General features: G+C 41.4%; 1 protein-coding gene across 1 annotated transcript in view; it reads right to left on the bottom strand.

The window, feature by feature from the left end:
- Positions 1–3,420: 3,420 nt before the first annotated feature.
- The window catches only part of LOC127644399 (transmembrane anterior posterior transformation protein 1 homolog), a 53,306-nt gene continuing 39,550 nt past the window's right edge, over positions 3,421–17,176 (bottom strand). The window contains exons 10-14 of the mRNA XM_052127547.1: positions 5,672–5,731; positions 5,421–5,489; positions 5,141–5,217; positions 4,823–4,989; positions 3,421–4,224 (exon numbers count right to left, since the gene is read on the bottom strand). Of these exons, the coding sequence (XP_051983507.1) occupies positions 3,992–4,224; positions 4,823–4,989; positions 5,141–5,217; positions 5,421–5,489; positions 5,672–5,731 (606 nt within the window). The 3' untranslated portion in view covers positions 3,421–3,991. The remainder of the gene's footprint in view (positions 4,225–4,822; positions 4,990–5,140; positions 5,218–5,420; positions 5,490–5,671; positions 5,732–17,176) is intronic.

Raw genomic sequence — 17,176 nt, 5'->3', positions numbered from 1 at the left:
TGAATTTTTAAAGTAAGTTACTTTTTTATTTTAAATAAATTAATTGTCAGTAATGTAATGTGATGTAAGTTTTATAGAGTAATAAAGTGCTTGTTAAACCTCTCTCTCTCTCACACACACACACGTGCGCAAGGTGTTTTTTATGACAGTATTCAGTTTTTCCATTTTTTAATTGTATTTACTTGTTCATTGAACTGTTGTATATAAGCAATATCACACTTGCAATAGTGCTATTTGGCTCTAAATCAGCACTGCTGTGATTACTTATGGCACTCGGATTGCTCGTGTGATATTGCTTAAAATGTATCGTCTATTCATTCAATCACCTGTTACACATATATACATACTGTGCAACAATAAATAAAAAGTTGTACAGCTCCAGGTCTCAGCTGGGGATTTCCATTTTAATAACTAAAGCTTTGGCAAACACTCTTTAGGCATGAGTGGCTATGCAACCAGGCACTTTATTAACCTTCCTATACAATACATTTTGCAGATGTAATAAAAATGTTTCCTTTTATCTGAGTGGTACCAGTGACTTTTCCTCCACTTGCCATCTGAACATACACACAAATTGGACTTGATTCGATAGTCTAAGTGGTCGAAAAAAAAGAAACTGACCATAGGAAATTAATGGGAAAGACTAAAAAATATGATATATTATAAGATTATAGCTGGTCCTAATCCATTTATTAATAATAAAAAGAAATGTTGTAAAGAAACTTAGGTTGCGCTTTATTTTACAGTACATGAACTTTCAGTTACCCAGAAAGTATTAAGTAATATTAGGTTACTAATAGTAGGTTAGGGTTAGGTTTAGTACCTAGTAATTACTACAGTTGTTGTAATTATATATAGTACGTAAATGTAGAACAGTACTTTAAAATAAAGTGCTACCGAAATTCATATATTGTTAATAATGTCATAATGTCAATCATTTAACCATAATACTTAATATCAAATGGTTTTTAAGATTTTGAGTAACAAATTCAGTGATGTCCAAACATTTGACTGGTAAGTTTTGTTTCTTACAAGATTATGACATTGTGCACCACCTGGCCTTGAAAATAGAACATGTATTATCTGATATTTTATGAATTGTGTGTGTGTCCTTGATTTCCACCCTGAATAAAGCACATTTTAAGAACTGATACCATGGCAGCAAACACTAAAAGAACCAACAGCACAGAAAAAGAGATCAACAAAGAGGTACAAAACAACAGGACTTTAATAGCACAATGCCCCCATTCCCTACACCAATTCTGTCACTGAAACATCCCAATCAAGGGATGTGATATTCTTCAGGAAACATAAATGACCCTTGAATGCTGATGCCAATATGGGTAACACGGGAAACAGACTAAAAAGGCAATATAGCCACAGAGGATTCATGTGAGAGAAAACAGCAGTAAAATCCAGCAGGTTGGAAATAACTTGGTCCAAATGAGTTGACAGGAGTATGAATTACAAAGGTTCGTGCAAGAATGGATGTTCCGAGCAAAATCATCCCTTTGAGTACTGATCCAGGTCCAATACAATCAAACTTCTCACAGAAAAAAGGTCAACAGGTGATTCTACCTAGTGGGAGTGCACAGGTATTTAACATTTAAAGTGCAGCACAACAAAACCAAACGCTTGCCATCAATGGGCTCTAATGTGACTGGGATGTGTTTTGAAAAGATTATAAAGATTATAAAGTCTATAGTCTGGTGCTCTTATATAGTGAGCTATGAGCAGATAATTACAACTCTAGCCCTGGGACTATGTATACTGAAATATTCAGAAAACAGAAATTCTGTTCTCTTGAGAAGAATTCAGATATTTTTTTCTGACATCAAAAGAAAAACACTCTTTAATGTAATGTTGGCAGTTTAAGCGAGTGCTTCTGAAAAGGTTTTGCAATTGTGTCGATAGTGCTATTGAGTGTTTAAAAGAAATTGCATTGTGTTAGATAACGGAGTTCACAATTCCTTGGCATATTTTACATTTTCACAAAATTAATATTTTTCCTAAACAATAAATGAAATGAAAACAGCTTTGTTTTTGAGAAGATTTAGCACTTTCATTCACACAATACGACAGCCTTATGACCACCGTGGACACCCTAATGTCAGCAATTACAAATGGGCATGTTTGTAACAAAGTAGATTTAAGATTAAAGATTGAATTGCGATATTTAATGCCATCATGTTGGTGTTATGAAATGAAGCAATTATTACTACACATTTATGAATATGAACTATATTAATTCTTATTGAACAACCAGTCCTACTTTTAGACAATAAACAGAAATGCAAAACATCTTGTCGTAACTGAGAACTAAAACATTCTGAGATTCAGATCTGCTAAGAAGATATGACAGTAGAGGTTCACAAGAAAATTTGTTTTATGACAGTGTGGTCTGTTATTATACAATTCTATGTAAATGTATAAAGTATCTATGATAACATTCCACTCATTAAAGTTGTATAAGCAATACATTATGTGAAATTACAGTTCATGGGCTTTCGCAGGTGTGACTGGTTTATAAAGGAAATCTGACATTTAATATTTCGGCTCTTATACAGTAAGGTTGAAATTTATTAGCTTACATAACTGGCTTCTGATGCTCATAAACCTTTAAAAACTGTTTAATAAGGGTCAATGGATGCCATTATTTCTAAACCTTTAAATTCATGGATGTGAAACACAAGATATAAGCAAATATTTTCAGCTTTGCTTTGGTCAAGATTCTGACATTTTGGAATGTTGGTAATTGGCTGATTAGTATCTGCTTCCAACATTAGCACCAATGTATTAATGTACATTAGATATGCTACCCTTGGTACAGTCATATAAAACAGTTTAGTAAAAAAAAAAAAAAACCCTGCTGGGCAGAATGTGTGCAACACTGCAGGTTGACTAAATGCAATTATGTGGGTCATCTGGTTTTGGGTGAAAACCTGATTTCCACATCACCAATGACATCCCTATATGGAAAATAATTATTTAATTACTTCTTTCAGACTAGAGTGAAAATTGGCAAACCACATTTTATGGTCCTGGACCATTTTTCAGTTGTATGTTACATGCTACTATCTTACATCAATCCGTGAACCTTTAGTTCTGATGATGACCTCAAAAAACAAACATTTTTAAGGTGTAAATGAATCATCTTATCACAGCATGTGTTTCATTGAAGTATCACATACTTAAAATGGTCTTTAAAAACATTACCTCAAATGATGGTTGAAAAATGAATCTGTATGATACATCTGTAATTTCACAATTACACTTTAGAATTGTCTGCCATTGATGATACAACATGATGATATTTTAAAAAAAAATAAAAAAATTAAAAAATTATATATATATATATATATATATATATATATATATATATATATATATATATATATATATATATATATTTTAAGGGCATTTAATGATTGGAGAGTTGGGGGGATACTCTAAATGAAAGAAATTATGAATGAAGACAAAAACTTTGCCCATTCTAGCTTTGACCTTTAATTTGGTTTACTGACCTGCAGATGAGTTAGAAATGATTATTTATATCCCCTTCTGAATTCACCTTTGAACAGAATCTTCAGACTAGTATTTTAATGTCTGGTACAACTAAAACTTTACAATAGAATCTATCCATTTTTCTCTTTGTCTTAATTTTAATACCCCATTACAGGACAGCAAAGATAACAGTGGACCAAGATCCAAAGGTGGCCTCCCTTCAAGCTATTGAAAGTATAGAAACTTCACTGTGTGGAGTCCAAATGGCTAAGACTGTGTGTATGTTTGATTGTCTGTGTATGATTGTGTTTGATTTTAAGTCTTAAATAAATTAGGTGCATCACTTATCAATAAATATCCTGCAGTCTCTCGCTGTCCCATTCCAACGAGCTCTGGTTCACAGGTCAAAAATCAAGCTGGCAGAGAGGCTGGGCATTTCAGTGCATACATGGCATCACTCTCAAACTTGAGTGTTCTTGCATTCATGTCAGTCGATACGGTTACCACAGATAGTAAAGCGATCAATCTCCAACAAGTCTTTTTTGGGTGCCCTATGTGTAAGTTCAGTTTCATCCTGAATAAGGCTTTTTTCTTCAGATTCATCTGGTGTAGTGAGGAACTGATCTGATTCACTGGTGGGGAGTTGATGGACGGGGTATTCATCCGTGTGAGTGGGCTGAGTTGTGACTGATGCAGACATGCCCTCCTCCACTGGCACACCTTAAGAGGGGGTGTAGACACAATTAGTCAATCAGAACAAAACCTTTTATGACCGATTAGTTAACCACAATTAGTGGAAAGTAGTTAACCAAACTGAGTAACATCTACTTGCTCATGTAATAGTAAAAATGAGAAAAGACCGGCCAGAAACACTACACACCAAGGTCAGCTATTAACCAGAGCATGGGGGGAAAATACCACAGAGAGTGACAAAAATGCCCTGAAAAAATTGTAAGTGTACTCTTTAGATTTTATATCTGTTCTCTAACATTTAATATATTTAATTAATGTCTATTTTAGGCCTATCTAGATGGTATGCTGACATAAATAGATGGTATGCTGTGTTTTTATATGGTTAGAAAATCAATTCAAGGGGGCAAATATTTCCCCCTTAATAACAAAGTTAATTTCCGATGCTGCAACAAGCTAACATGTTATGAACACGGAGGGAGTCATTAATCTGCGGGGTGCTTTAACTGAATTTAATATCCTTCTACAGAATAAAAACACTGTAGACACATTTAGCTTTATAAGGCTCATTAACTATTTTAGAGTTTCTTCTATCTTTTCAGGGTGTGATACAGTAGATGTGTGTTACCTGGTGGTTCTCGTGTGTGTTTGGTACGATGGGTTCTGCTAGACACTCTGCTGGGAGTGGCAGAGGGGGGATTCTGAAACAGCTTTTCCTCCATTTTTGCCTCTTTTACATATGTACAGGATTTCCCCAACAACACAATACTGTTTAGCACTTTCAAAGTGATCATACTGAATAAACAGACACACACAGGGTCAGTGGAAAATGTTCATCAAACTTATTTTACAATAGTAGAAATAATAGCAATATAAGAAAACCTAACATTAAACAACATAACCTATTAAAAATCACAACTACTTTAAAACAAATATGAAATCATACCCCAAGTAGAAGAGCACAACACATACAATGGACAGAGAGCCCTGGATCTTCACAGAGCTGGTCACCACCCGGATCAACTGTCAATCATATACTAAAAATATATAACTGTGTAATATCATGTTATTACACATCCCAGTACCTTAAGGTAAACAGATTCAAAAGTATTGAAAAATGTAGCTTCACAATGATTCATTGTTAGATGTAAATATGCCTAAATATTGTGTCCTAAATGATAGTTTTGGTGTTGTTATTAATGCAAAATGAGGATGAGACTGGTTACCAGTAGAGCAAGAGGAAGTGGAATGAAGCCCATCCTCCTAGACACACTGTCACTGTAGTCTGTATATGCCTTGTAAACACATACACACACACATCTGAATGATCAGTCACTCTGATTAGTAAACCTGGTCAAAATGTTCTTTAACAGATCAACAATATAAACAGAAACTATAAGCAGGAGAAAAACAACCACTTCTTAAAAATATAACGAAAGAGTCACAGACTAGCAGGGATTAGTGAATATGCACTTACATTTTTCTGTCTGCTGCTGACCAAATCAAAAGCCAGACTTGCTCTGTATTCACTGTAGACCTGCATACACACACGCACACACCACACACACACACACACACACACACACACACACACACACACACACACACACACAGACAGACTTTACTGTGTGTACTAATTGCTTTACTAATAACTGGCAGAGCATCTTAATACATACATTACCAGTCAAAAGTTTGGACACACTTGACTGAATGTGTTTCACGTGAGCTGTAAGGCCTTTTCATCTAAAAGCTGATGCTTGAACACTTAAAATTAGTAATGCAGAAAAATGTTGACTTAATTCTCAAAATATTATGAGATTAAAGTCGTATTATTTTGAGAATGAAATACAAATTATGAGAATAAAGGCGTATCACTAAGAGATTAAAGTGGTAATATTTCATGAATAAAGTCAAAATTATGAGAAAAAAGTCATAGCATTATGAAATAAAAGTCTGAATATTTTGAGAATGAAGTCAAAATGACCAGAAACAGCGCGTCATTATCATAACGATAGAATGCCGAGCCAGCAGCTTCATCAATCCAAGAAATGGATGTAGGTGATTTAGTTAAATCACACTTTAGTTTACGATTTAGCAACAAAGAAATCCTTTGTCGTCTTTTGGCACATCAGAACGAAGCTATTATTGGGATTTGGACACTGCAGCAGTAATGAACTGAATTTATTCTGGAGAAAGAACCAGACAGATAATCGTGCAGTCCCACTGGGGACATTCACCAATCAAAGGGAGGACTGCTCTTTACTCCCAAAAGTGATAACGGTAACGGCAATGCTGCACAATGCATGGTGCGTGCGAGAGCACCCTTGGTGTCAGAGAGGAAGAGGAGATGATGATGAGGAGCCAATATACTGTACTGTACGGGCGATTTTCTAGCACAGCAGCAAGTTATTCGCTTTTTTTATTCTCTTTCTGAGTATAATTTTTTATTTAGTTCTCTTTAAATTGTATCAGGTGTAATTTAGCATTTGTCTGCAAGTGTCTGCATAAGTCTATGTGCTTACGATGCTCTTAGCTCTGTACGATTACTCCAGAGCACTCATTAATCTAGGAGTATTTTCAAGTACTACTTAAGTTACGATGCTTTTGGGAAACAGGCTGCAAATCTAAGATGAATAGTAAAATGGATTCTACGATCTTCTAAGGCTTACAATGCTTTTGGGAAACGAGGCCCTAGTCTGTTTACATGGCAGTAAGGCTACAAGTGCCTACTGTGCTGGGCAATATGAAATATATTCATGATATTCCTTCGAAAAAAAAAAAAGATATTGCCATATTCGATTACATCGTCAACTCCGTGGCTGAGATCTGTGAATAAACTTGTTTTATTGGTTGTGCTTTACAAAATAAAATGTATGTATTGAAACACAAAAAACGTCAACCAAAGATATGTCTAAATTACAATTACAATTCAAACAAAACAAAAACAAATAGAATAAAAGCACCCTTCCTTTTGCCATCATGCAAATATCCGTCTACAAAAGGTGGAAAATTACTAAATGTACAAATAAAGATCTGAAGACAATTATAAATGTAAACATAATAATGATAATGATAATAATTAAAATATTAATGTATTTTAGGTTCAAGGTGAACTTGTTTAGGTTGTATACACATCTGTTTTATAAAGTGAACCTGCCGCTTTACGTGTGTTCCAGGAGACACGCTCCCGCTGTACTCCTCTGAACAAACGTATCGACAGCTATTCTGTCATCTGTTCCTCAAAATATAATAAAGTGTGTTTCTTCAAGCATGTGTCTTTGTGTCTATAGTTCAGCCAACTGATATCCATCATTCTAATCCTGTTCTTTGTGCATCTGTTCAGGTCCCGGCCAAAGAAACAAAACTTTACATGAGAGCCGCTTATAATGCACATCGCATGCATTCATGTTACATGCATTTTCTTTTTTGTGTCACTTTCATTAAACTCTATGAAGTTGAGAATTAATACATTTGAAACCCCATCTTACTAAAGCCATCATTATTTCTGTAATTAAATTTGGTAATAGTTCATACATTTCGGCGCCTCGACAAGGCTACAAATAACTTCTATATTTGTCAGTATTTCCACGTTATTTCATTTTAAGAAGACAAACTCTTGGACATATTTTGACCAAAGTTTCAGCACCTTTGGACCGGACAGTTCCCGTAACGAAGCACTTAAGTTCTACTTTATAATGAGGGATCTACTTTCTGGTTTGAGAGACAGACGTTACTCCATCTTAAAATAACAAGCAACATTCGATAAGATGATCGTAAACGCTTAAGTTGTAATGTTATCGGGGAAACCAGCCATTGACGTTCCTTTCTGTGCAATGGTGCCCCCTTTCTTTGTAAATTTTGCTCATTGTAGATTGCGCTTCATTAACAAAAACTGCCTGGCGCTGTGACGCAGTTTAGATCATGCTATTGCCGCAAATAAAAGTAGGCTTTTAGGATTTTATATATATACACACACACACACACACACACACACACTGGTGGCCAAAAGTTTGGAATAACGTACAGATTTGGCAGTTTTGGAAGGAAATTGGTACTTTAATTCACCAAAGTGGAATTCAACTGATCACAAACTATAGTCAGGACATTACTGATGTAAAAAACAGCACAATCACTATTTGAAAAAAGTCATTTTTGATCAAATCTAGACAGGCCCCATTTCCAGCAGCCATCACTCCAACACTTTATCCTTGAGTAATCATGATAATTGCTAATTTGGTCCAAGAAAATCACTTGCCATTATATTCAAAACCAGTTGAAATCTATTTGGTTTGTTAAATGAAGCTTAACATTGTTGTTGTGTTTGTTTTTAAGTTGCCACAGTATGCAATAGACTGGCATGTCTTAAGGTCAATATTAGGTATAAAAAAATTTAATTAAAACATAAAAAAAAAAAAAAGGAAACATCTTTCTCTAGAATCTCGTAAGTCATTCATTGTTTTGAGGAATGAAGGCTATTCCATGCTTGAAATTGCCAAAAAGCTGAAGATTTATAAAGTTTTACACGTATAAAGACATAAAGTTTCACACTACAGTCTTCAAAGACAAAGGACAACTGCCTGTAACAAGGACAGAAAGAGATGTGGAATTCCAGATGTACAACTAAACAAGAGGATAAGTACATCAGAGTCTCTGAGAAATAGATGCCTCACATGAAACAGAAATACTGACATTGGAAAACAGATAAAAGAGTTTTATGGATCTTAACCCATTGAGCTTTTGTGGGAACAGCTAGACTGTAAGGGCAAGTACTATAGGAAGTGTGGGGTGAAATGTCACATGAGTATCTGGACAAACTGACAACTAGAATGCCAAGGATCTGCAAAGCTGTCATTGCTGCACGTGTAGGATTTTTAATGAGAACTCTTTGAAGTTGTTCAAGTAGTTTTCTTTTTTTGTAATATACATTTTTCACGTTATTAATTCCTGACAATGCATTGTGATCAGTTGAATGCCATCGACACAATTCTAATCTTTTTGGCTCTATACACCACCACAATGAATTTGAAATGAAACGAACAAGATGTGCTTTAACTGCAGACTTTCAGCTTTAATTTGAGGGTATTTACATCCAAATCAGGTGAACAGTGTAGGAATTACAACAGTTTGTATATGTGCCTCCCACTTTTTAAGGGACCAAAAGTAATGGGACAGATTAACAATCATAAATCAAACTTTCACATTTTAATACTTGGTTGCAAATCCTTTGCAGTTAATTACAGCCTGAAGTCTAGAACGCATAGACATCACCAGACGCTGGGTTTCATCCCTGGTGATGCTCTGCCAGGCCTCTACTGCAACTGTCTTCAGTTCCTGCTTGTTCTTGGGGCATTTTCCCTTCAGTTTTGTCTTCAGCAAGTGAAATGCATGCATGCATGCATCGGATTCAGGTCAGGTGATTGACTTGGCCATTGCATAACATTCCACTTATTTCCCTTAAAAAACTCTTTGGTTGATTTCGCAGTATGCTTCGGGTCATTGTCCATCTGTACTGTGAAGCGCCGTCCAATGAGTTCTGAAGCATTTGGCTGAATACGAGCAGATAATATTGCCGAAACCCTTCAGAATTCATCCTGCTGCTTTTGTCAGCAGTCACATCATCAATAAATACAAGAGAACCAGTTCCATTGGCAGCCATACATGCCCACGCCATGACACTACCACCACCATGCTTCACTGATGAGGTGGTATGCTTTGGTTCATGAGCAGTTCCTTTCCTTCTCCATACTCTTCTCTTCCCATCACTCTGGTACAAGTAGATTTTTGTCTCATCTGTCCATAGGATGTTGTTCCAGAACTGTGAAGGCTTTTTTAGATGTTGTTTGGCAAACTCTAATCTGGCCTTCCTGTTTTTGAGGCTCACCAATGGTTTACATCTTGTGGTGAACCCTCTTTATTCACTCTGGTGAAGTCTTCTCTTGATTGTTGACTTTGACACACATACACCTACCTCCTGGAGAGTGTTCTTGATCTGGCCAACTGTTGTGAAGGGTGTTTTCTTCACCAGGGAAAGAATTCTTCGGTCATCCACCACAGTTGTTTTCCGTGGTCTTCCGGGTCTTTTGGTGTTGCTGAGCTCACCGGTGCGTTCTTTCTTTTTGAGAATGTTCCAAACAGTTGATTTGCTATCTCTCTGATGGGTTTGTTTTGATTTTTCAGCCTAATAATGGCTTGCTTCACTGATAGTGACAGGTCTTTGGATCTCATATTGAGAGTTGACAGCAACAGATTCCAAATGCAAATAGCACACTTGAAATGAACTCTGGACCTTTTATCTGCTACTTGTAAATGGGAAAATGAGGGAATAACACACACCTGGCCATGGAACAGCTGAGCAGCCAATTGTCCCATTACTTTTGGTCCCTTAAAAAGTGGGAGGCACATATACAAACTGTTGTAATTCCTACACCATTCACCTGATTTGGATGTAAATACCCTCAAATTAAAGCTGAAAGTCTGCAGTTAAAGCACATCTTGTTCGTTTCATTTCAGATCCATTGTGGTGGTGTATAGAGCCAAAAAGATTAGAATTGTGTCGATGTCCCAATATTTATGGACCTGACTGTAGGCTGCAACTTAAACTTTATGATCATCTTAATTATGATCTTAATTAGCCACTCGTTATTTTACATAGAGAACGCCTGTTTCCCAAAACAGCACTTAGATTACTTGTTATAAACTAGAACTTAAAAGCTTCATTACGGGAGATGTCTGGTCCCATGCTGAAACCTTGGCCAATATGTCCTGGAGTTTGTCATGACAATAATGCGGAAATACCGACAAGCAAGGAAATTATATGTAACCTTGTCGAGACACTGAAAGTTAATGACGATCACAGCATTTAATTACATAAATCATGATGACTTTGGTAAGATAGGGTTTCAGATTGATGCTCAACATTATAGAGATTAATGATAGAAATTTATGTATGTATGTATGTATGTGAACGCATTCAACGTGAATCATAATACGGGTCTCTAATGTTGCCAAAAGTTTGTTTCTTTAGCTGGAAACTGAATGCACATGGTATTGTCATTTTTCTATTTCATAAAATGCATCACGCATTTATTTATTTTCCTAAATGACGTTTTTGAATCAATGAATGTAAAACCGGGTGTAGTACTTATTGTAAATTAGTGCAAACTTTCCCTTCACGTAACTGAGCATTTGGAAAATAATTATGTAACATTCTAAAATAATTTAATCACATTTCATGACTAAATATGAAGCATATTTGGACATATTAGCAGGCCTACCAACTCCATTGATAAAAGTGTCATTCATTTGTTTAGGCTAATATATTCCTTATAATGTAGCACAGGGCTAAATAGAAAATAAATTTTGTTAAATTTGTAAATGTAAATTAAATTGTTAGGATTGTTAGAAATACTTAAGAGGAAGAGAGAGCGAGAGATGAGAGAGTGAGCAGTGAGTTAGAATGGTTTCTCCTAAAGTCCACTCATAGTCTAGTCCTGACTAACTAACAGACTGACATGGTTAATAAGTGTCAGGGGGTCAACCACATTCTTTAAAAAGCAAAGAGGACACAAATACACAAACAAACATACATAAAATTTAACATTTTTAAACAAAAGAATGCTGTACAAGAAAGTCCAAGAATGAAAGGGAAAGAAATAGGAGAGAGAAGTGTGTGTTTGTGATGCTAATCTTCCTGGCTAAACTAAGCAGATCTGTGTCTCTAATCCCTGCCAGTAACCACTTTGCTTGTTCTGTCTTTTCATAACTCTCTATCCCTCATCCACAGCCTCAATCTCTTTTGCCTGTTCTCTATCCACCTTTCCTAATATGCAGTGTCACTGATCTTTCATCTGAAGTGTATCTCCACAGTACAATCAGTCAAATGGGAGCTCTGCACTGGATAGGAGCTGTGAAACCATGCCATTGTTACAGAGAACTGCTGTCTGTCCATCTCTGTCACGGTATGTGCTGATAGATTTGGGTCAGTGGAACATTCAGGGTTATCTAAGATGCTGAGAGCGGTGCTGATTTTCAGACACACCCCCAAAGGAGACCCGTCTTTCTTTTTAAGACTTTCTCTTGACTGGATCAGAGGCTTTTGTTGTTTTAGAGAAAGAAAATAGTAGAGTCTGCACGTGGGAGGGCACTCTGGTTTAATTAGGTCAGGTCAAAATTCTCACATTCCGTTTTTTTAAGGACACCTATTAATCTAGTTTCATTGTTCTCAGGAACGGCATCCAAATTCATGTCTTGTTAGAGTACGTACGGCATTTGATTAAGAATATACTTTTCAGTCATTAATAAAGTATGTTCCCCTTCTGTCGCTCACTTCGACGTTGTGTTGAAGAAGCGACACTAGGGGTCTCTCTTGAGCGCCGAATATACCTCTGATCTATGAAGAAAGGCCAATGAGAAGTTGGCAGACAGAATTTGAACCTCTGAGCGATCTGCTGTTGGATCTACGGCGCACTACAGCAGATTTCTCTTTCTCTGCACGGCAGTGCAGTTTGCCCCTGGGCGCTTCGACAGTGCAAACTAAAAGAGTGTTTGTAAAAGAGTGATTTTCTCTAAAAGAGCAAATACACAGCTGGCGTTGAACGTCCTTTTCAGGACGCATCTTTTTAAAGACATCTTTCCGCCTCTGTCTAGTTTCTGGATGCGGTTGATTTCTCTCCACTTCTGACGGTCATAAAAGCTGCCTCGTGTGCCTGGGCTGCAATCACACGCAGGCAGCATTTTATGAATGTTCATGTTCTCAGTGCGAGAACATAGCCATGGCAACATTGCGGTCACGGCTTTCTTTTGTAACGAGAGAAAGCCACTTCAGCCGCCCCTGCCTCACCTCCTTCCTACGGAATTGGGGCAGGTGCAGTGGGCGATGAAAGCGATTTGGGGATAATGACGGGCTCGGTTTCGCCGGGTAAATCCCCGCAAACCACCCGCCTCCCCGGCACGCTTGCTTGTTTCCGTCTTAGCTCGGGATCAGTGCGGCTTACTTCACGGCCTGGCGGCATTCTCCCATGAGCCCCCGGAATTGGATGACGACATCGCCGGAGAGCGTCACAGCGGCGTCTGATGCCGATGACTCGCCTGGGCCGCCACCTTCGGGTCTGCTCGCCCAGTCGGAGGCTAACGCGCAGAGGTCCGCTATGAGACGATTCGGGGTTGGTAAGCAGACCACTCCATCCCCCGTGGAGGGCCGGGAAGAGAACCTTCAGTTAAAGGTATTTTTTGCATGTTTTTCAAAAATAGAGCAATTTCCTCTTTCTCTGGGTCACCTGGCCCGCATATACCATTCTCACGGCACGCTGCCGCCACACAGTCCTGGCCCACTCGACGCAGATGCATCCTCTCTCCTCCAGCCCCACGACTGTTCCCCGGTTGACTGGTTCTGACGAGTCCAGAGGACGCCTCCATGGGACCTCCTCCTCAGTCACTAACCTGCCCCCTGCCGGGTGTGCGGAGCAAGGTAAGTGCTTCGAGTCTTCTCTCAGCATCAGAGCCTCGGGACGCACCTTTGCCTCCTGACGCCTCATTACCTGCTCCGCCCCGCTGCAAAGCCCCACCGGGTACGTAAAAAATAATCGTCCCCTTAGTGCCCCTAGCATGGAGCTTGGATGCGTGGCTTTCACTTCCCAATCCGTCACGCTGGCTGGCCAGGACCATCCGACTCGGTTGAGCAATTCAGTTTGCCAGTCCACCGCCTCCTATCACGGGCATCCGCTTTACCGCAGTGCACGGCGAAGATGCCAAATCCCTGCTTGTGGAAATCATCTCTTACTCAAAGACACGATAGAGCCTGTTCCTCCAGCCGAGATGAAGAAGGGTCCCTACAGCCCTTACTTCATCGTACCCAAGAAAGGTTGTGGCTTACGACCGATCTTGGACTTGCAAGTTTTCAACCGGCCCTTGCACAAACTCCCGTGCAAAATGCTCACGCAAGACACATCCTAACTTGCATCCAGCATCTAGATTGGTTCGCAGCAGCAGACCTGAAGGACGCGTACTTCCATGTCTCAATTTGGCCTCGACACTGACCCTATCTACGGCTCACGTTCGACGGCCAGGCGCATCAGTACAAGGTCCCCCCCCTTTGGCATGTTCTTGTCCCCTCGCGTCTTTACGAAGGTTGCGGAGGCAGCCCTTGCCCCGCTTTGGGAAGCAGGCATTCGCATACTCAACTAACTCGACGACTGGCTCATCTTGGCCTGTTCCCGAGAGTTACTATGCACCCACAGGAACCAGGTGCTCGGGCACCTCAGCCGTTTAGGGCTTCAGGGAAATGAGCAAGCTCATCCCGGTTCAGAGCATCTCTTTTCTCGGCATGGAGTTAGACTCAGTCTCAATGTCAGCGCGCCTCGCTAATGAGCGCGCTCAGTCAGTGCTAAAATGCCTCACCGCCTTCAGGCCGGGCACTGCGGTCCTTTTAAAAGTTTTACAGAAGCTCCTGGGGCATATGGCATCCTCCGCGGTGGCACGCACCATGTGATCATCATCCCCGCCTTCCGCCAAACTTTCAAACCCTGGACAGACCTCTGCTTTCTGCGGGCAGGATCCCCCTTGCAGCAGGTGTCCCGACGCGTTCGGATCACGACCGACGCCTCCAAATTGGGTTGGGGCGCCGTGTGCAACGGGCACGCAGCTGCGGGCCGTTGGAAAGGGGCCCCGCTGTGCTGGCACTGCCTAGAGTTGCTGACTGTATTCTTTGCCCTGCGGAGGTTTCTCCTACTAATTAAGGGCAAACATGTCTTGATCAGATCAGACAGCACCCACCGCGGTAGCGTACATAAATCGCCAAGGCGGCGTATGCTCCAGCCACATGTCACAACTCGCCTTCCTCCTTTGGAGCCAGTAGCGACTCAAGTCACTGCATGCCACTCACATCCCAGGCAACCTCAATGCGGTGGTGGACGCGCTATCACGACAACGCTTGCCCAGTGGAGAGTTGAGGCTTCAGCCCCAGTCGGTCCAGCTGATTTGGGAATGGTTCGGCAAGGCTCAGGTAGACCTGTTTGCCTCACGAGAGACCTCCCACTGCCCGCTCTGGTATGCCCGAACGAAGGCTCCCATCGGGGCAGACGCGCTGACACACAGCTGGTTCACGGGGATGCTTAAGTACGCATTTCCCCCAGTGAGCCTTCTTGCACAGGTGCTGTGCAAGGTCATCGATGATGAGGAACAAGTCACTCTGGTGGCCCCCTATTGGCCCACTCGGACTTGGTTCTCGAATCTCGTACTCATCGTGACAGCCCCTCCCTGGCGAATTCCCCTGAGGAAAGACCTTCTTTCTCAGGTACGGGGCACGCTCTGGCATCCGCACCCAGACCTCTGGAACCTCCACGTCTGGCCCCTAGATGAGATGCAGAAGATCTAGCTGATCTACCACCTGCCATCGCAGACACGATTAACCAAGCCGGAGCCCCTTCTACCAGGCAACTTTACGCCCTGAAGTGACGCTTGTTCACGAATTGGTGCTCTTCCCGGGCTGAAGACCCACAGAGGTGCGCAGTTAGGTCAGTGCTCTCATCCCCGCAGGAGAGGTTGGAGGGGAGGCTGTTCCCCTCCACCTTGAAGGTGTATGTAGCTGCTATCGCGGTCCACCACGACGCAGTAGTCAAATCTTTGGGTAAGTACGTAACTTAGTTATCAGGTTCCTAAAGAGGTGCCCGGAGGTTGAATCCCTCCTGGCCAAGCCTGTTCCACTCCTGGGATCTCTCAGTGGTCCTCTTGGACCTTCAGAGATCCCCCCCCTTTCAAGCCGCTAGAATCAGTCGAACTCAAGGCCCTTTCCCTGAAGACGGCTCTCCTGATCGCGCTCCCCTCCATCAAGAGGGTCGGGGACCTGCAAGCGTTCTCTGTCAGTGACACCTGCCTGGAGTTTGGTCCGGCAGACACTCATGTGATCATAAGACCACGACCAGGCTACGTGCCCAAGGTTCCTATGACTCCATTCAGGGACCAGGTAGTGAACCTGCAAGCGTAGCTGCCCCGGGAGGAGGCAGGCCCAGCCCTTCGTTGCTGTGTCCGGTACGTGCTTTGCATATCTATTTGGACCGCACGCAGAGCTCTAGACGTTCTGAGCAGCTCTTTGTCTGCCTTGGTGGACAGTGGAAAGGGAACGCTCTCTCCAAACAGAGGCCTTCCCACTGGGTAATTGACACCATTACACTGGCCTATCACACCCAGGCCATGCCCCTCCTCTTGCGGAGCAGAGCACACTCGACAAGAAGTGTTGCATCCTCGTGGGCACTGGCCAGAGGCACCTCCCTATCAGACATATGCAGAGCAGCGGGTTGGGCAACACCCAATACCTTTATGAGATTTAACAATCTCAGGTCCGAGCCAGTATAACTCGGTAATGCTGACGGACTGACCGGGTGGACCACTTGCACCTAGCGCCCTTTCCCTTGGCTGAGGTAAAACCGTGCGCTTTTCTCCCAGGAGATCCCACTCACTCGGCTCCCTGGATGATTCCTCCCTAGCCCTCGGGGTCAGCAATTCAGCAGAGGAATACGCCAATCCAATCCACTGCGGGTACTCAATCTACCCTGTACTGGAATATGTGCTCCACAGGTCAGGGCTCCTACGTGGACTTCCCCCTCGGACCCGCGTCTCCCTTGGGCAGTTCCCACTGACCCCCGGTTGTCGTGTCTGTAGCAACTCCTCCCTCCGAAGAGGCAGGATCTACCACCACGCCACTTCCCACATGTGACCTAAAAGCCCACGTGGTGTATTTCGCCACTTTTACCTCCCCCTCTCTGGGCGGGTGTGGTCTCTGCAGGGTCTTTTCCCACAGAAAGAATAGGAAACTGGGTAAAACCACCTTCCCACGATGCGTGTAAGGGCCCCAGACGTTTTGCTCTATGCGAGAAACATAGAGAGAAAAGAGGCCCGGCTAGGCTCTGCCCGTTCCCAGGTTGGCAAGCGTCGCCTTGCTCCCCTGTCTAGGGTAACTATAAGGGTTCCGACGACTTTATGGGGCATT

The sequence above is a fragment of the Xyrauchen texanus genome, chromosome 5, assembly GCF_025860055.1.
Source record: "Xyrauchen texanus isolate HMW12.3.18 chromosome 5, RBS_HiC_50CHRs, whole genome shotgun sequence".
NCBI classification, from domain to species: Eukaryota; Metazoa; Chordata; class Actinopteri; order Cypriniformes; family Catostomidae; genus Xyrauchen; species Xyrauchen texanus.
This window is presented reverse-complemented; position numbering and strand designations above follow the sequence as displayed.